Source organism: Schistocerca serialis, chromosome 1 (genome assembly GCF_023864345.2).
Source record: "Schistocerca serialis cubense isolate TAMUIC-IGC-003099 chromosome 1, iqSchSeri2.2, whole genome shotgun sequence".
Taxonomy (NCBI): Eukaryota; Metazoa; Arthropoda; class Insecta; order Orthoptera; family Acrididae; genus Schistocerca; species Schistocerca serialis.
In genome coordinates this window covers 381,820,129-381,833,933 of record NC_064638.1, presented here as the reverse complement: position 1 = coordinate 381,833,933, position 13,805 = coordinate 381,820,129, and the positions used below count along the sequence as shown (strand labels likewise).

The 13,805-nt window shown below is 54.6% G+C and overlaps 1 protein-coding gene across 1 annotated transcript in view; it reads left to right on the top strand.

The window, feature by feature from the left end:
- Positions 1 to 7,975: 7,975 nt before the first annotated feature.
- Positions 7,976 to 13,805, top strand: part of LOC126470940 (uncharacterized) — a 520,283-nt gene continuing 514,453 nt past the window's right edge. Inside the window, exon 1 of the mRNA XM_050098993.1 lies at positions 7,976 to 10,671. Coding sequence (XP_049954950.1) covers positions 8,086 to 10,671 — 2,586 coding nt within the window. The 5' untranslated portion in view covers positions 7,976 to 8,085. The remainder of the gene's footprint in view (positions 10,672 to 13,805) is intronic.

Here is a 13,805-nt window from a genome sequence, read left to right as displayed (position 1 = left end):
CGACGGCCCTAAACATGTATTTTTCCCAACATATAGAGAGTAGTTTGAAGTTACTACCAACTACAATTGCATGAGCGGGGTGCCTATTTGAAATGAGACTCAAGTAGATAGATGCGAGATTGAGATACGTTTGAAGAATCCTAAGGAAATGTAGCTCACTCACTAAGGAGCTAGCGTACAAAACCCTCCTTTGTCCAGGACTTGACTACTGCTAATGATCTAGGATTCGTACCAGATAGGGTTGATAAAGGGAATAGAGAAGACCCAATGAAGAATAGCGCGTTCTGCAGAGTGTGGTGTACTGTTAAAATTCCGAGAGCCGACGTTCCTAGAAAAGTGGATTAATACAACGCTTCCTCCTACGTATATCTCGCGAAAGCACCATGGAGGTAAGCGTAGAGAACTTAGAGGTCACATGGAGGCCTACTAGCAATGTTTCTTCCCGTGAACCATTCGCGATTGGAACAGGAAAAGGAGGAAGTTTCAATGCTACACAAAGTACCCTCCGCCACACACGGTAAGGTGCCTTTGGGAGTGTAAATACAGAGGTACAGACAGGTCCAGTGTGGTTTGTCTTTTAATACATAAGACAAAACTGATCTTTCCGCAAATTATAATGTCTGTTCCTGCAACGGAGGCCGTTAGGCGTATTGAAAAATGGGATGGATTATTAAACAAAACAAAAAATTTCGTATCTTCTTGTTTCTCATGCCTCAGTAAGTCCAGTACAAGACGGAAGCACAAGGATTAACATGCCGTCGTAAAACAGAACACTTAGGTCTTTCATACGACGGTCGTCAGGTGGAAGGAGAACCAGTCAGTAAATCGTTCGGTCGTACGTACATCTCAGAGTGGTTACGCTCATCCGTTTCTTGTTCTCACCAGGAATGGTAAACGTTTTATAGAGAATACTGAGATAATTTTAAGACGCATACTACGAAGAAGTATTCTTTGATGCATTGTCATGTCATTTCCAATCTGGGTCGGTAATGTGTCTTGATACATGCGGTCATCCGGAATACTCAGGTTCGTAAACTGCATCTGTATATTTCGACAGAAGTCAAATCATTACAAGAACGTCTCGTCAAGTTTACACTGCCCATTGCTCCGCCAGTGTGTGTTCAAACGTATAGTGTAAAAAGTAAATTCTAAAACTTACGTAAGTTGCATATTAAAGAGCATAAACATAGAACTCTGTTGAGTATGTGGATAACAGTCGAAAACGTTGGATATCTTCGGAGGTGTTCCTGGCTGTGCTGAGTCTTACCGACTGACGAGTCGGACGTCGAAGAACGTTCTTAATACCGTGGAAAGTGGGCGTGGTCTGGATTTCACGTGATAGCAGAGATAAACCTTGTCAAGGATAAATATAACTATCTATCTCATCGATTCTGTAGCGCCACTGTCCATATATCGTTGAGTTTCGTGGCTTCTTCTTTTCTGTTAAAATTATCCCCATGTTTATATATTTCCTTGACAAGGTTTCTCTCTGCTATCACGTGAATTCCAGACCACGCCCACTTTCCACGGTGTTTAGGCCGGCCTTCGACGTCCGCATCTCGTGGTCGTGCGGTAGCGTTCTCGCTTCCCACGCCCGGGTTCCCGGGTTCGATTCCCGGCGGGGTCAGGGATTTTCTCTGCCTCGTGATGACTGGGTGTTGTGTGATGTCCTTAGGTTAGTTAGGTTTAAGTAGTTCTAAGTTCTAGGGGACTGATGACCATAGATGTTAAGTCCCATAGTGCTCAGAGCCATTTGAACCATTTATAAGCCGGCCGCGGTGGTCTCGCGGTTCTAGGCGCTCAGTCCGGAACCGCGCGACTGATACGGTCGCAGGTTCGATTCCTGCCTCGGGCATGGATGTGTGTGATGTCCTTACGTTAGTTAGGTTTAAGTAGTTCTAAGTTCTAGGGGACATGACCACAGATGTTAAGTCCCATAGTGCTCAGAACCAACCGTTCTTCGACGTCCGACTCATCAGTCGGCAAGACTCGGCACAACCAGGAGCACTTCCGAAGATGTCCAACGTAGCTTTGGACGAAACTTCAGGGATAGAAGAGTTTTCACTCCCACCCGCAGCCTTTGAAAGGGTGATGGTTCTTGCCCGCGCATTAGTTCTGCCCAGACAGTAAGTGCTGTGTGTACCAAGTTTGGTTCAAATTGATCCAGTGGTTTAGGAGGAGACGGAGAACGTACACATACTCATAGGGTATACACAAGATGTCTCTCCTAAGAGTCGTCAGGTGCATTTTCTCTGGTGTTTCGGTAATTACTTGCAATTTCTTTTTTCCAGTGCGTGGTTGGAATCAGCCCAAAGATTTACTGCATATCACGTCTTTCGTGCGACGCCCATTGTCGATGGAAAGCGTCGATTTGTTTCCCGTTACAAACACCGTGATTTTGAAAGTGGAATTTCACGTGATAATTTGCTAGAGCGCACCTAAGTTAGTCAGCTGTGATACTCGTTTTATCGATACGTAAAACGTAACCTAACCGAACCTAACCTATTGTCTCTTATATTCGTATTGTCAACAATGACATCCCAATGTTAAGATAGCTGTATGGATACGACGAGAAAGCCAGTAAATTAAAAAGAAACCTATGGATAAAACGAATAACGCACTAGACTAAACCTGAAAGCCAGCAAATTAAAAGAAAAAGCATATCGATAAAACGAATAACGCACTAGACTAATTTGCGATAGGTCTATCGAATGATAACGCAGAATTCTACTTTAGAATCGTTTCGTTTAAAACTGGAAACAAACCATTGCTTTCCGTCGACGCAGGACGTCGAACGAAAGACATATGAACCTTTGGGGTGACTGTAGCTACATGTTGCAAAAAAGAAACTGTAAATATCTAGGAAAACACCAGAGAGAAACCCGGGATACTTCCACTTGTATAATATGTATGGAAGTCTTTGTTTTTATTTTATGACTATTCTGTGCTTTTTGAAGTTCGTTTCTGTGAAGGATAGAACACAGACGACGAGATGATGATGCGAGTTTGACTCTGGAAAGTGTGCTTGTGGATCAGGTTCCTCGTATTTGTATGTTGTGTGCTACATAACGATAACAGAAAAACGTAAACATATAAGACGGGATCCATAACAACCATCCTCGACCCTCCCCCCCCCCCCCCCCCCACACACACACACAAAAAAATAGATACGAGAAAATACCAACATAGAATAAACTTCATACTACTCAGCGTTTAGGAATCACACGAGAGATACATATCTGCAAGAGACTATGACAACTTGAAACGCCAAGCATCTGAAATCGAACTGTAATGTAGAGCACTACTCGTGGCAACAAATTTGGTGGACTATGGAACAAATTGACAGACGGAGTCTAATCGACGCTGGGACAGTCAGTAGGATTATACGGAGACAGTTACTCTGCTCGGCGACTGGGTGTTGTCTTTTCGTTACATTTGTTACGTTATAACTGACACGAAAGTCGCGTCAAACACGCTGTCTTATAGTCTTTCCCATGTTGAGATTGCTGTATAGGCACGAACCGAAAACCAAGAATGTGAAACAAATCTAGTTCGTGGACCTACGAGTTTTTCACGAGTGACCCTGTGATGCGTCCAAAACATTTCTTTCATCCTGTGTATGTGAGAGTGTCACAAGAACCAGTAGTTCTGCTACGTGGAGTTGTGGGTGGTGGTGCTTTTTTTGTGGCGGTGGTTGTTGTTGTTGTTGTTGTTGTGACGGTGTTTGTGGTGACGGTCAAGTGCTTCACTGCTTCGAGCATGCTTCTGTCGGTGGCTGGGTACTGCAGTGACAGAGACGGCCGCCTACAAGTGCGGAGTGTTGTGTTGGGGACAGGTCGGTTCTCGCGGCGCAGCAGCTCGCGCGTGGTGGAGAGCGTCAGGGTGACGGAGGTGAGCAGCGACTACTGCGGCGTCGGCCGCTACCACCACCGGCACCACCAGCACCACCATCACCACCACCACCACGAGCCGCTGCTGCTGGCGCCGCCGGACGTGGACGACTACAAGCTGGTCTTCATCAGCTCCGACTCGTCGTCCAGCAAGGAGGACGACGACGAGGAGGAGGAGGAGGAGGAGGAGGAGGACGCAGCGGACGAGGACACGGAGAGCAGCAGCTCGGCCGGCTGCGACTGGGACTACTTCGAGCAGGGCTGCTGCGGCGAGCGCGCCGTCGAGGAGGTGACGCTGTGCGACCAGCACTGCGCCCCGCCGGAGCCGGCAGTGGCTGCGGCCGCGGCTGCGGCGGCGGGCGGCGGCGGTGGTGGGGGGGCAGCTGCGGCGGCGGCCTCGGCGGCGGCGGCGCGCGCGCCCGCCAGTCCCTGGTGCGCCGCCTGCGGCTCCGCCACGGTGCTGCCGGTCCCCGTGCCCATCCCCGTGCCCGTGCCCTTCCCCGTGCCCTTCTGGTCGCCCGCGCACCACCACCACTTCATGCAGGACGCGGCGCTCGGCGTCTCCGGCGCCGCGGCGCCCGCCGACGCCGTCGCCTCCTCCTCCGGCGGCGTCCGGATCCGCATCCGCAACTCGGCCGCCGCCCCCGTCGCCGGCTCGGGCCCTTCGCGCGTCGTGGTCGGCCCGTGGTCGTGCTCGTGGCCCGCCGAGCTCATCTCGCCGCTCATCTCGGCCGCCGCCGGCAGCACCGTCGTCGCCGTGACGTCGACGGGCGCCGTCGTGCAGTGCCCGCCCGCCGTCGTGGACGTGTCGGGCGCGTCTCCGCAGCGGGCGCTCGCCGCCGTGCCCGCGTGCGAGATCTTCATCCGGCACGAGAGGGCGCACGAGGAGCTACCTGCCACCGTCGCCGAAGTAATCTCCGCGCCGGCGGACCCGCCGCGCCGCGATCGCGTTTCGCTATCGGAGGGCGATAGCGCCGATAAGGCCCGCGCCGATAGCACTGACGACGCCGACCGTACCGTCACACGCGAGTCAGTGAGCGGCAGTGCGCGTTTCGAACCGGTCGATAAAGAGCCGCCAATTACGGTCGCGAGTGAACCCCTCGAACAGGACGCTATTCAGACCGTCAGCGTGACGAGTGAGCCCGTCGGCGACAAAGACAACTCCTGCAGTAATGCTGCCCGACCCGTCTCAGCCACCACCGAGGCACGTCTAGAGCCGAGTGGCGAAGACTCTGCAGTCTCTAGTGATCGCACCGTCGGTGCAACTGCGCCGGTCGCCAGCAGTGTCCGATTCGATCTGAGCGAGAAAGACGCCGAAGGTGACGAGCCACCGCCAGCTACAGAAGAACCGCGTCCCGAAGCCGACGACACACTGGAGCGCCAACGGCGGATGTTGCTGTCGCTCCCCAGGGAGCGCCTGCACTCTTCGTCCTCGACGTCGTCGTCCTCGTCTTCGACGTCGTCCGAAGCCTGTCAGGACTCTGAGGACGAGGGCGCCGTCACCACGCAAGTGGCCGCCGGCTGCTACACGGTCACTGCGGGTGGAGACAGCGACGAAAGCGGCGCCGACAGCGACGCGTCCGAAACGACGTCCACGTCTTCCGGCGGCGAGTTTTCTAAAGTGTTCGTCGTCAACAGCGGCGACGACGGCAGCAGTGACAACAGTGATGCGGGTCTTCCCGAAGCGCTGGCGCAGCCGTCTTCCGGAGGATCCGACGCGGAAGACGACGAGAGCGGCGCCGTTGTGCTTTTGAGGCACGCTTCGTTCGGCAGTGACGAGAAGACTGCGGAAAGTAAGGAAGAGACAGTTGTGTGTGGTGCGAAGAAAACGAACAGGCCGACGGCGTTGTCAGAGCTAGCGAGTCCTGCAGGCACCGAAGGCTGTGACGACGGAATTGTACTACTGAAGCACATCAAGAATTCGGAGGTGGAGACCGCAACAGGCGATGCATCTCGCCAGAGCGATAGCAAAGGGAAGGAAAGCGAGGGAGACGGAATTGTGCTCGTGAAACACGTCAAGAATTTGGAGGGAGAAAGTGCTGACGTTTCGGCGCGAGCGAGTGATTTTAATTCTGTCCCGGGTGGAGTGGTTAGTGATGGAGAGAAAGAGGTCGGGGAAGAGGAGAGTGGGGGTGAAAGTGAAGGCAGTGTGAGTGACGAAATGCAGATGCATCACGATACAGGCGACAGCAGCGATAGCGACTCTGAGAGTTCCACCTTCAGCACCAGTGGCTGCGACAGTGACCTTGACTCCGGAGACGGCGGCGTTGTCCTCTTAAGGCACATCGAAGTTGTTCCAGAGGAAGACCGCGCGGTCGACACTGGAGAACAGCGTGTACATGCTTCGCGTGGTGACGTTAACGAGTGTGGTGCTATTAATGCCGGAAGTGTCGTTAGTGAAGGGAGGGATGGCGATGAAACTGAGAAGAGCAATGAGGATGGAGTAGAGGAAGCTATTACAGTGGAAAAACCAACAGAGTTTCATGAAGGTGAGTGCAAAGTTCCAGCAGTTGAAATTGAAACATGTGGTGAAAAGAATGACGCAGTGTTGGCTGGGGAATTAAGTGGATGCATAGATGATTTTGTTGTGAATGATGACGAGGGAAATGGATCGGTAATGACGCAAGAAGCCACTGCTGGCGTGCAAGAGGACGAGCAGGGTGCAGTGGTAGTGACACCGGGAAAGGAGGATGAAGGTTCGGTGGTTGCTGCGGTTTCCAGCGGCTCCGGTGAAGGGCCGCAGGAGCCGGAAGTCACGACCGAGCGCCCCCTGCAGACACAGGACGAACAAAAGCCCCCAGGACACGCAGAGGATGGCGGTGACTCAGCCGCGACGCAGGACACCGGATTACCGACGCTGGAGGAAGAGGGAGCCGCAAAGGAAAGTGATTTACAGCAATGTTGCCCTCAGATTACTATGGAGGTCGTGGAGTGCGTCGAAATTCTGACGGAGAGCATTGTCACGCGGATTGGCGAAGACTCCAAGTCCGTGACAGTGACAGGAGATGAAGTTGGACGTCTCGCTGGTGCCGATATCGAGTCTGCGGTAGCGGAGACGGGGCAGTTGGAAGATGCAAGCGGCAGCGTGACGGAGGACTCGGACGCCGTAGAGTCGGCGGTACGTGAAGGAATTCGCGAGGGAGACGAAGATAAGGCGGCGGCGGCGGCAACAGGTGGGGGCGAACCGCTCCGGGACAGCTGGTTCGGCGGCGTCGTGCTGCGGCGCATACGCCACCTGGACGACGAGGGCAGCGACCCGGCGCTGACCGGCGGCCGCGCCGACAACTATGACGGCCGAGCCGCTGCACGAAGTTCGCCGGAGCGCTCAGAGATGGCGCCGGCGGCCGCTGCCGTAGCAGGCGCGCCCCGCGCCGCTGCCACCCACGACACGGAGGAAGGCGTGCGGAACACCTGCATTTCACTCGCCGCTCTCTTCGGAGAGTACGACAGTGCGAGCCTGGCAGTCCGCGAGGATGAGGTGTCGGCCGTCCCGTGCAGAGCGGACAGCGCTGACAGTACCCGGAAGGAGGTAGCGGTGGCGCACGCCGAAGTGGACACGATCGGCGCCGAAAAGTCTGGGGCTTCTGCAGCGGCAGAAGTACCCGTTGACAGTGCGACGCGCGTCGGAGAAAGTGCCGCGGAGATGACGTCGGGCGATTCTGCACCAGCGGAACACGCTCTCGAACGTGAACGCGGGACGGAAACTGTAACGGGAAAGACAGTTGTCGATAATGATCGAGGTCCTGGCCGGGTGTCGGACGGTGAGGATTCGATGGCGGTGACAGGTGGAGAGAAGGTGGAGGAGCAGAGTTCCACTGTGGCAGCGGAAAATCCGTCGTCGGTGGAAGCACCCGCGAAGTTTGAAGTGTCGGAAATCGAACAACCTGTGGAGCCGGATGTGGCGGCGCACCTGTTGTCTTCGGAGCAGTCCGACGTCTCGAGACGGTCGAGAAGTGCGTCGGAGAGCGAGGGGACGATAAAGCTGGAGGAGGAGGAGACGGAAAGCGGCGAAGGGAGCGACGAGGAGGAAGAGCGGCGCGACGGCGAGGGTGCGCGCGCAGCGGCGGCGCCAGGTGCGCCGCCATCGACGGCGGCGGCGGCGTCGGCGGCAACAGCAGTCGGCCGCGGGAGCCCGACGCGAGCGGACGCGCACCAGCATGGCGGCGCGCCGCCGGAGCGCTACACCAGCCTCGTCATGATAACGCAGGACGCGCCGCAGCAGTCGGTCAGTGTGGTCACGAGCGAGACGACGACGCTGGTCCCGGCGGGCGCCGCCCCCGCCCCCGGGGGCGGGGGCGACGTGGTGGTGAGGCACACGAACTGGGAGGAGCAGGCCGCCGCGGCCGCCGCCGCCTCCGGGCTCGCCGGCTACTTCACCCTCACGCTGGAGGCGGGCCCGCGCTCGGCGTCGCCGTCGGCGAGGCGGCCGCTCGTCACCAAGACGCTGGCGGAGCCCGCCCCCGCGCCGGAGGACACCATCCCGGCGCGCCAGCAAGAGGACGTGCACGTGGTGACCGGCGGCGACACCCTCTCGGCCGTCGTCTGCCTAGAGGAGGGCCTCGCCGACGACGACTCGTGGGTGGAGGAGGTGGGCGACCGCGACGAGGACGAGTTCGCGACGTCGACGGCCTCGGAGGGGGACGACGCGGACGACTCTTCGTGCGACGAGTCCGGCGCGGCGGTCAGGTCGGCGACGTCGTACTCGGACCGCGAGGAAGAGCTGCGCGGCTACCACCGCTCCGCCATCGACTTCACCCTGCACACCATCGTCGAGGAGAGCTGCGAGGAGAGCGAAGTGGAGCACGCGTCGCGCAACGGGGCCGGCTCGGGGCGCAAGTCGCGCCCCACTTCCGCCTCGGAACTGGAGAAGTACTTCTTCTTTCGGCTGGGCAACGGCGCGCCGGTCAACCCCGGCGGGGGCGGCGGTGGGGGCGGTCGGGAGCTGGACTCCATGTCGGACACCTGCAGCTCCATCTACAGCGAAGGGTTGGAGTCTCTGGGAGGCGGCGAAGACGGCGGCGGGGGGCCCGGAAGTCCGAGGGACGACGCCGACGCGGACGAGCTGGCGGCGCTGGCGTCCTCGCGGCTGGAGAAGTACTTCCTGACCGGCTTCATGGGGTTCATGGGGCCGTCCGGAGAGGGCGCCGGCGACTCGGACGGCAGCGGCAGCGTCGGCAGCGATAGCGAGGGTCGCCCGTCCCCCGAGCAGCGCCGCAAGAGGCTGGTGACGCGTGCTAGGAGGGGCCACCAGCTGTCTGTCCAGCAGATGTCCAGCCCCTCGCAGCAGCAGCAACAGCAGCAGCAGCACGACGTGACGCCGGAGCTGTCGTGCGGGGAAGCGCCGCCCTTCTCCGCCACCGAAGACTCGTCCAGCACGGAGACCGAAGGCTTGAGCGGCAGCCTGGGCGCGCACGATGACACCGTCACCACCTTCGACCGGCCCGACGGCCAGTTCGACACCGTCAAACGCAAGAAGAAGCGCCGCAGCAGCGGCTGCCCGTCCCCGGCCGTGGAGGAACCGCCGCAGACGTCCGTCTCTACTCCGCCCTCCGCGTCGCTGGACGCCACTGCCGCGACCACCACCACCGCCGGCGGCAATAACAGGGAATCCTCGGAAGACGAGGACGGCGCCAAGACGCCTCAGCCCGAATTCCTCCTGCTGCCCTCCGACCTGTCGGCGTCGCGCAACAAGCAGCACAGCCGGGACAGCGGCTTCATCGGCAGCTGCGACGACCTGCTGAAGGAACAGCGCACCAGCAGCGACTCCAGCAGCGCCGGCGGCAGCGATGCGCCGGCTCAGACCGCCACGGAGACGGCCGCCACCTGCGAGACCGCCACGGCCAACAAGGAAGAACCGTCCCCGATCCAGACGCCGTCCGCAGACAGTGACTCCGCCCGCAAAGTCCTCGCCGACTCGGCCGCGCCGGCGTCGGACGAGAAGGCGTCCCAGCCGGCACCGCCACCGCCGGCTACATCGCTCACCCGCAAGGACAGCTTCAACAACTGGAGCTCCGACGAGGAGACCAACCTGATGATGTCCAAGATGCGCGCCTTCTTCAAGACGATGGTGGCGGCGGCGGGCGCCAACAGCTCGGGGAGGGTGACGGGCGCGACGTCGACGTCGACGCCGCAGGCCAGCCCCGGAGTGCGACCGCGCTCAAAGCCGCCGCAGCTGGTCTACTTCGAGAACGAGCTGACGCGCCTCATGAAAACCGTGCCCGGCATCCGCGACGACCAGGTGCGCGAGATTGTCGAGTACCTCAGCAGCGAGGACACCTGGAGTGACTCGTACGACTCGAGCGACTACACCAGCTCGGACCTGGAGGCGCAGCACGAACACCACCTGCACCACCGCCACCAGTACCATCCCTACGCTTACCAACCTGCGGCGCCTCCCGGCTCGCCGGCGGCCAGGAGCGACCTGCAGGAGCAGATCTCGGCCAGCTGCCGACAGATCATCAACAAGTTCGACACGGCCGGCCCCGGAGATGACGGCCTGTCCGCCGCCTCCGACAGGGACCGCACCCTCGGAGGCGCCGCGGGCGTCGACGACGGCGGCGGCATCGCCAAAGACAACGCGCTCGTCTACCAGAAGCTGGTGGCGTCTTTCTCCAAGATGGCCAGCAACGACGCCGGATCGGCTGCCGCCCCCGGGGGCGGCTCTGTCGCTGCCGGATTCGGCGGTCCCGTCGGTGTGGCAGGGGGCGTGCCCGGCGTCGCTGGAGGCGGCGTCGGATCTGCCAGCAGCACTCCGCACAGCTCGCCCCCGCTCTTCGCCAAGGTTAGTTATGCTCGCTGCTGCCTGCTGCGCTACTCCGCCCCCAGCGATCGACATTCACTGTCTTAAATTTTTGACTTTATCCGTACTGGATGAGAGGTCGTCGTTCTGAATGTCAATGTTAAAAAATATATCGGCTCAACCACTTGTTTATAGTGTAAAACACTAAGATTGAAGCGATTCGGATGTCAAGCTTCCATCATCAGAATAATAAAAAGTAAAAGAACCTGTTAAAACTCGCTAAAATGGAACATGAACCAGGCACAATAAAATTGTGGTCTTCAATCCTGAGACTGGTTTGATGCAGCTCTCCATGCTACTCTATCCTGTGCAAACTTCATCTCCCAGTACCTACTGCAGCCTACATCCTTCTGAATCTGCTTAGTGTATTCATCTCTTGGACTCCTTCTACGATTTTTACCCTCCACGCTGCCCTCCATTGCTAAATTTGTGATCCCTTGATGCCTCAGAATATGCCCTACCAACCGATCCCTTCTTCTAGTCAAGTTGTGCCACAAACTCCTCTTCTCCCCAATTCTGTTCAACACTTCCTCATTAGTTACGTGATCTACCCATCTAATCTTCAGAATTCTTCTGTAGCACCACATTTCGAAAGCTTCTATTCTCTTCTTGTCCAAACTATTTATCGTCCGTATTTCACTCCCATACATGGCTACACTCCATACAAATACTTTCAGAAACGACTTCCTAACACTTAAATCTACACTCGATGTTAACAAATTTTTCTTCTTCAGAAACGCTTTCCTTGCCATTGCCAGTCTACATTTTATATCCTCTCTACTTCGACCATCATCAGTTATTTTGCCCCCTAAATAGCAAAACTCCTTTACTGCTTTAAGTGTCTCATTTCCTAATCTAATTCCCTCAGCATCACCCGACTTAATTTGACCACATTCTATTATCCTCGTTTTGCTTTTGTTGATGTTTATCTTATATCCTCCTTTCAAGACGCTCTCCATTGCGTTCAACTGCCCTTCCAAGTCCTTTGCTGTCTCTGACAGAATTACAATGTCATCGGCGAACCTCAAAGTTTTTATTTCTTCTCCATGGATTTTAATACCTACTCCGAATTTTTCTTTTGTTTCCTTTACTGCTTGCTCAATATACAGATTGAATAACATCAGGGACAGGCTACAAACCTGTCTCACTCCCTTCCCAACCGCTGCTTCCCTTTCATGCCCCTCGACTCTTATAACTGCCATCTGGTTTCTGTACAAATTGTAAGTAGCCTTTCGCTCCCTGTATTTTACCCCTGCCACCTTCAGAATTTGAGAGTATTCCAGTCAACATTGTCAAAAGCTTTCTCTAAGTCTACAAATGCCACAAACGTAGGTTTGCCTTTCCTTAATCTATTATCTAAGATAAGTCGTACGGTCAGTGTTGCCTCACGTGTTCCACCATTTCCACGGAATCCAAACTGATCTTCCCCGAGGTCGGCTTCTATCAGTTTTTCCATTCCTCTGTAAAGAATTCGCGTTAGTATTTTGCAGCTGTGACTTATTAAACTGATAGTTCGGTAATTTTCCCATCTGTCAACACCTGCTTTCTTTGGGATTAGAATTATTATATTCTTCTTGAAGTCTGAGGGTATTTCACCTGTCTCATAGATCTTGCTCACCAGATGATAGAGTTTTGTCAGGACTGGCTCTCCCTAGGCCGTCAGTAGTTCCAATGGAATGTTGTCTACTCCCGGGGCTCTGTTTCGACTCAGGTCTTTCAGTGCTCTGTCAAACTCTTCACGCAATATCGTATCTCCCATTTAATCTTCATCTACATCCTCTTCCATTTCCGTAATATTGTCCTCAAGTACATCGCCCTTGTATAGACCCTCTATATACTCCTTCCACCTTTCTGCTTTCCCTTCTTTGCTAAGAACTGGGTTTCCATCTGAGCTCTTGATATTCATACAAGTGGCCCTGTTTTCTCCAAATGTCTCTTTAATTTTCCTGTAGGCAGTATCTATCTTGCCCCTAGCCTTTACATCCTTACATTTGTCCTGTAGCCATCCCTGCTTAGCCATTTTGCACTTCCTGTCGATCTTATTTTTGAGACTTTTGTATTCCTTTTTGCCTGCTTCATTTACTGCGTTTTTACATTTTCTCCTTTCATCAATTAAATTCAATATTTCTTCTGTTACCCAAGGATTTCTACTAGCTCTCGTCTTTCTACCTACTTGATCCTCTGCTGCCTTCACTACTTCATCCCTCAGAGCTACCCATTCTTCTTCTACTGTATTTCTTTCCCCCATTCCTGTCAATTGTTCCCTTATGCTCTCCCTGTAACTCTGTACAACCTCTGGTTTATTCAGTTTATCCAGGTCACATCTCCTTAAATTCCCACCTTTTTGCAGTTTCTTCAGTTTTAATCTACAGTTCATAACCAGTAGATTGTGGTCAGAGTCCACATCTGCGCCTGGAAATGTCTTACAACTTAAATCCTGGTTCCTAAATCTCTGCCTTACTATTACATAATCTATCTGTTACCTCCTAGTATCTCCACGATTCTTCCATGTATACAACCTTCTTTTATGATTCTTGAACCAAGTGTTAGTTATGTTTAAGTTATGCTCTGTGCAAAATTCTACCAGACGGCTTCCTCTTTCGTGTCTTAGCCCCAATCCATATTCACCTACTATGTTTCCCTCTCTCCCTTTTCCTACTCTCGAATTCCAGTCACCCATGACTATTAAATTTTCGTCTCCCTTCACTACCTGAATAATTTCTTTTATCTCATCATATATTTCATCAATTTCTTCATCATCTGCAGAGCTACTTGGCATATAAACTTGTACTACTGTGGTAGGCATGGGCTTCGTATCTACCTTGGCCACAATAATGCGTTCACTATGCTGTTTGTAGTAGCTTACCCGCACTCCTATTTTTTTATTCATTATTAAACCTACTCCTGCATTACCCCTGTTTGATTTTGTATTTATAACACTGTATTCACCTGACGAAAAGTCTTGTTCCTCCTGCCACCGAACTTCACTAATTCCCACTATATCTAACTAACTTATCCATTTCTCTTTTTAAATTTTCTAACCTACCTGCCTGATTAAGGGATCTGACATTCCACGCTCCGATCCGTAGAACGCCAGTTTTCTTTCTCCTGATAAC